General features: G+C 47.3%; 1 protein-coding gene across 1 annotated transcript in view; it reads right to left on the bottom strand.

Moving 5' to 3' along the window:
* LOC106608343 (XK-related protein 6) overlaps positions 1–5,000 on the bottom strand; it is a 158,600-nt gene that overhangs the window by 153,464 nt on the left and 136 nt on the right. Inside the window, exon 1 of the mRNA XM_045721186.2 lies at positions 4,005–5,000. This exon is cut by the window's right edge and continues 136 nt beyond it. Within this exon, the coding sequence (XP_045577142.1) occupies positions 4,005–4,600 (596 nt within the window). The 5' untranslated portion in view covers positions 4,601–5,000. The remainder of the gene's footprint in view (positions 1–4,004) is intronic.

The raw sequence follows: 5,000 nt of genomic DNA on the forward strand, positions 1-5,000 counted from the left end.
CCCCAAAATAAGAGAGCAGAAGAGAGGAGGAGAGGAGAAGAGGAGAGGACAGGGGAGGAGAGGAGATGAGACGAGACGAGAGGTGATGAGACGAGAGGAGGCAAGATGAGAGGAGACAAGATGAGAGGAGAGGACAGGAGATGAGAGGAGACGAGAGGAAACGAGAGGAGACGAGAGAAGACGGAAGCAGAGGAAAGGAGAGGACAGGGGAGGAGACGAGTCGAGAGTCAACGAGACGAGAGGGGTCAAAAGGAGAGGAAGTCACACTAGACTATTGAGGCACTTCCACAGTCTTTTACTGCAACTGACACTCTCCTCTTGATGTGCACGTGGTCTGGAGTAAACACATGTGTGTGTTGTCTAAAATACAATCTTACAATCTCACAGGGTCTAGGTGTTAAATGGAGAGTGGGTAGTAGTAACAGAGACTGGGATAGAGCGGGTATTAGTAACAGAGACTGGTATATTGTGGGTATTAGTAACAGAGACTGGGATAGAGCGGGTATTAGTAACAGAGACTGGTATATTGTGGGTAGTAGTAATAGAGACTGGTATATTGTGGGTAGTAGTAACAGAGACTGGTATATTGTGGGTAGTAGTAACAGAGACGGGTATATTGTGGGTAATAGTAACAGAGACTGGTATATTGTGGGTAGTAGTAACAGAGACTGGTATATTGTGGGTAATAGTAACAGAGACTGGTATATTGTGGGTAGTAGTAACAGAGACTGGTATATTGTGGGTAGTATGTAACAGAGACTGGTATATTGTGGGTAATAGTAACAGAGACTGGTATATTGTGGGTAATAGTAACAGAGACTGGTATATTGTGGGTAGTAGTAACAGAGACTGGTATATTGTGGGTAATAGTAACAGAGACTGGTATATTGTGGGTATTAGTAACAGAGACTGGTATATTGTGGGTAGTAGTAACAGAGACTGGGATAGAGCGGGTAATAGTAACAGAGACTGGTATATTGTGGGTAATAGTAACAGAGACTGGTATATTGTGGGTAGTAGTAACAGAGACTGGTATATTGTGGGTAGTAGTAACAGAGACTGGTATATTGTGGGTAATAGTAACAGAGACTGGTATATTGTGGGTATTAGTAACAGAGACTGGTATATTGTGGGTAATAGTAACAGAGACTGGTATATTGTGGGTATTAGTAACAGAGACTGGTATATTGTGGGTAATAGTAACAGAGACTGGGCTAGAGAGGGTAGTATGTAACAGAGACTGAGATAGAGAGTGTGTGTGTGTGTGTGTGTGTTGACAGTTCTCTTGGAGAGAGAGAGAGTAAATTAGAATAATTTATGTACAGCACAAATAGAAGACTGAAGCAAAAAAATAATATCCCCTGCCCTTGGCTAATATGGTATCACCCCAGGGTCTGCTTCTGTAATAATGTGTTGGGACTGAACTATAATCACAGACAGGGAGGGTGTTTTTCTTTTCTTTATTTGACTCTAGATTTGTTAGGGGATTGAAGACACTCAAATTATACTGAGCAAAAAACATAAACGTAACATGTAAAGTGTTTGTCCCATGTTTCATGAGCTGAAATAGAAAGATCCCAGAAATGTTTCATTCGCACAAAAAAAAAGCTTATTTCTCTCAAATTGTGTGCACAACTTTGTTTACATCACTGTTAGTGAGCATTTCTCCTTTGCCAAGATAATCCATTCACCTGACAGGCTTTGGCATATCAAGAAGCTGATTCAACAGCATAATCATTACACAAGTGCACCTTGTGCTGGGGACAATAAAAGGCCACTCTAAAATGTGCAGTTTTGTCACACAACACAATGCCACAGATGTCTCTCAAGTTTTGAAGGAGTGTGCTATTGGCATGCTGACTGCAGGAATGTCCAACAGAACTGTTGCCAGAGAATTACATTTTAATTTCTCTACTATAAACTGAGGAGTATTTCTGTCTGTAGTTAAATCCCTTTTTGTGGGGTGAAAGCTCATTGTGATTGCGCCCCTGCCCAGTCATGTGTAACCCATAGATTAGGGGCCTAATCAATTTATTTAATTAGACTGATAGCCCTTTTATGAACTGGAACTCAGTAAAATCTTTGAAATGTTACGTTTATATTTTTGGTCAGTAGAAATATGTGTGGGGACTGGGGACAACATCATAACAGCTTTAAAACGCATCTGACTGATGATAAGAGAGGCAGCTGTCGAGTGTGAACACACACACACACACACACACACACACACACACACACACACACACACACACACACACACACACACACACACACACACACACACACACAGCACACACACTGCACAAACACACACACACACACACACACACATATTTTGTATTGTCATAGGTTAGTTTAAAAGGTAAAAAAAAATGCATTTCTCCACCAGGCACGGCATGAACATAATAACAATTGGAACCATTTATGCCGTTAATCTCACAGAGCTGAGCTGCCAGTCTCTGATTTATAGCACCCGCACTACCAGACAGTAACAGCCATCATGCGTTACAGCCAGGCTACATTTCCCATTAAATGTCAGGCACTGCGTCTGTCTGCACCAAAAATAAATAAATAAATAAAATAAAAAATAAAAACAACCAACTCTCTGCTGTTGATTCTGAGAGACCTCAGTGTAAATCTATGGTTCGCCTCCCGGCTCAGTGCGCCAGCCGCGCCAGTTCACAGCAACAAGGACAGCAACGCTGTCACATTTTACTACTATCCAGCTGCATGTCACGTCAGCTAACACAAATAACGCGCACCACACGTAGACTTTGAGTAGGCTAGCCTAACCTAGACAGATGCACACGATCTCACGCCGGTAGACCGTTATCGTTATTTTTGAGTAATTGCCTAGCAGTGAAAAAGAGGTAAAAACACCGAAACGCCGAGCCAGCGACGCAAAGGACTGGATGACATCATGTCTGTGAGAGGGGAGGGGGGGAGGGGGGGGGGACGACGCGGTTTTATGGGACGACGCGTCGCGGTAGCCATGAAATCAGATGCTGGTTTCAGAGTTGTGTAGGCTGTTTTCGTCAGGTCGGGCGGGGTGGAGCATTGGCGCTTAGAAATCCTCACATGCACTATAACGCCGTGCCTGACTCCATCTCTCACAGGAAGACTACACTCATACCCTCTTCAGGTTACCTCTCTCTCTCTCTCCTCTCTCTCTCTCTCTCTCTCTCTCTCTCTCTCTTCTCTCTCTTCTCTCTCTCTCTCTCTCTCTCTCTCTCTCTCTCTCTCTCTCTCTCTCTCTCTCTCTCTCTCTCTCTCTCTCCTCTCTCTCTCTCTCTCTCTCTCTCTCTCTCTCTGTGCACAAAAAGCCTCTTATCTCCAATACCCGGTTCAATGGCGCATACGGAGCCACGGAGAGAGACACACACTTAGGCTACAATGGAGGAGACATCAATTGTTCTCATGAGGGTCTAAGCTATTGAGCTGCAATGACGTGAGAGACTGGGTACACATTTGTTCTCTTATCATCCTATAGGTGGGGGGGGTTGTGATTGGGGGAAGGTGCAAGCAAACCCCCCCAAAAAAACAACAATCCCTCGTGTGAAAAGCTGACAGAAAAAAAAACCCAGATACAGGCTATTGTTGAAAGCAGTGGCCATTTTCAGACACGCACATCAGACCAGACAAACAGATTCACCGCTGGTTGTGTGTTCATCATGTACCAGAGGTTATCCCAGGTGACACAGAGAAACAAGCAATCAGTGGAGAGTAGGGTGAGAGGAGAGGAGATGGTGGGTGGGTAGTGGGGGTAGTGGAAGGGTAGTGGAAGGGTTTCATAGGGTGGGGAGAACGAGTAGGAAGAGTGTAGAGTGGTGGGTGTAACACTGCGCTTTGGTCTCAGGTGATGTGTCAGTAGCCACCCAGACAGACAGACAGACAGACAGACAGACAGACAGACAGACAGACAGACAGACAGACAGACAGACAGACAGACAGACAGACAGACAGACAGACAGACAGACAGACAGACATCCTTCAGTTCATCTTACCTCCATACTTGTCCCATCTGGAAGATGTGTATGAGAGTCTGCCACAGCCACACAGAGAACAAGCAGCACCTGTCCCTTCCCTGTGCTCTCAGCCCTGCCCTAGCTCTCCGGTTGCTCAGCCCTTCCACAGAGCCCAGACCTCCGCCGGTGTAATCCTGCACGAACCACCTGAAGCTCAGGATCTGGACCAGCACCGAGGGCACCAGCACCAAGAAGAGGGTGAGTCCGGACCAGAGGTAGTCATGCTTGTGGTAGTAGTCGATGGCCAGCGCCAGGTCAGTCCCCACGTCCCAGAAGAACACGAACAGGGCCAGGATGATCCACAGACAGTCCAGCCAGAGGCGTTCTTCCTGCTGCGGCCGCCCCAGCCCTGCGTCCCCTTCTCCTCCCCCACCTCTCCCCTTCCCCTTGCCGCGGAGGTAATGCAGACAGGCGCTCCGGCAGCCCCAGTAACAGGACGAGGTGTTGCAGCAGTGGCAGATGTGGAAGGAGCTGCCTTCCCTCGGGTCGCCCTCGCCTGTCCCCACCACCTCGTCCAGGTTGTGCAGCTGGGCGAATCCCCGGACGACCCCCCGACCATCGGATTTCGCTGCCATCTTGCTCTCTGCTGAGGCGGCTCACGTCTCCGGCTTCCGGGGTTCGTGACGACACTTCCCTGACACCTGTTTTCCGAGTGCACCCCAAATGTGGGCGCCATCTAAAAGTGGGGCGGCAGTGCGACGACGTCTCCCGGTCGGTCCCCGGATTGCGTCCAGGCGGCATCGGTGGCGTCACAGACGCAGCCCATCTTCTGTCTCCGTTTTAATCCGTTATTGCTAAGGAGAGGAGGTAGCCTAGCTGTTTATTCTCACCTGGCTACAACGGGTTAAGCCAACGCGGTGCAAATTCAAGTCTGATAAATCATAAAATATCCTACCACGCTGGTGTATTTATTACCTGTACATAATTATCTATCTATCTATCAGCTATAGCCCTTTCAAAGCCTCATCATACAGC

Source organism: Salmo salar, chromosome 06, assembly GCF_965601325.2.
Source record: "Salmo salar chromosome 06, fSalSal1, whole genome shotgun sequence".
In the NCBI taxonomy this organism is placed as follows: Eukaryota; Metazoa; Chordata; class Actinopteri; order Salmoniformes; family Salmonidae; genus Salmo; species Salmo salar.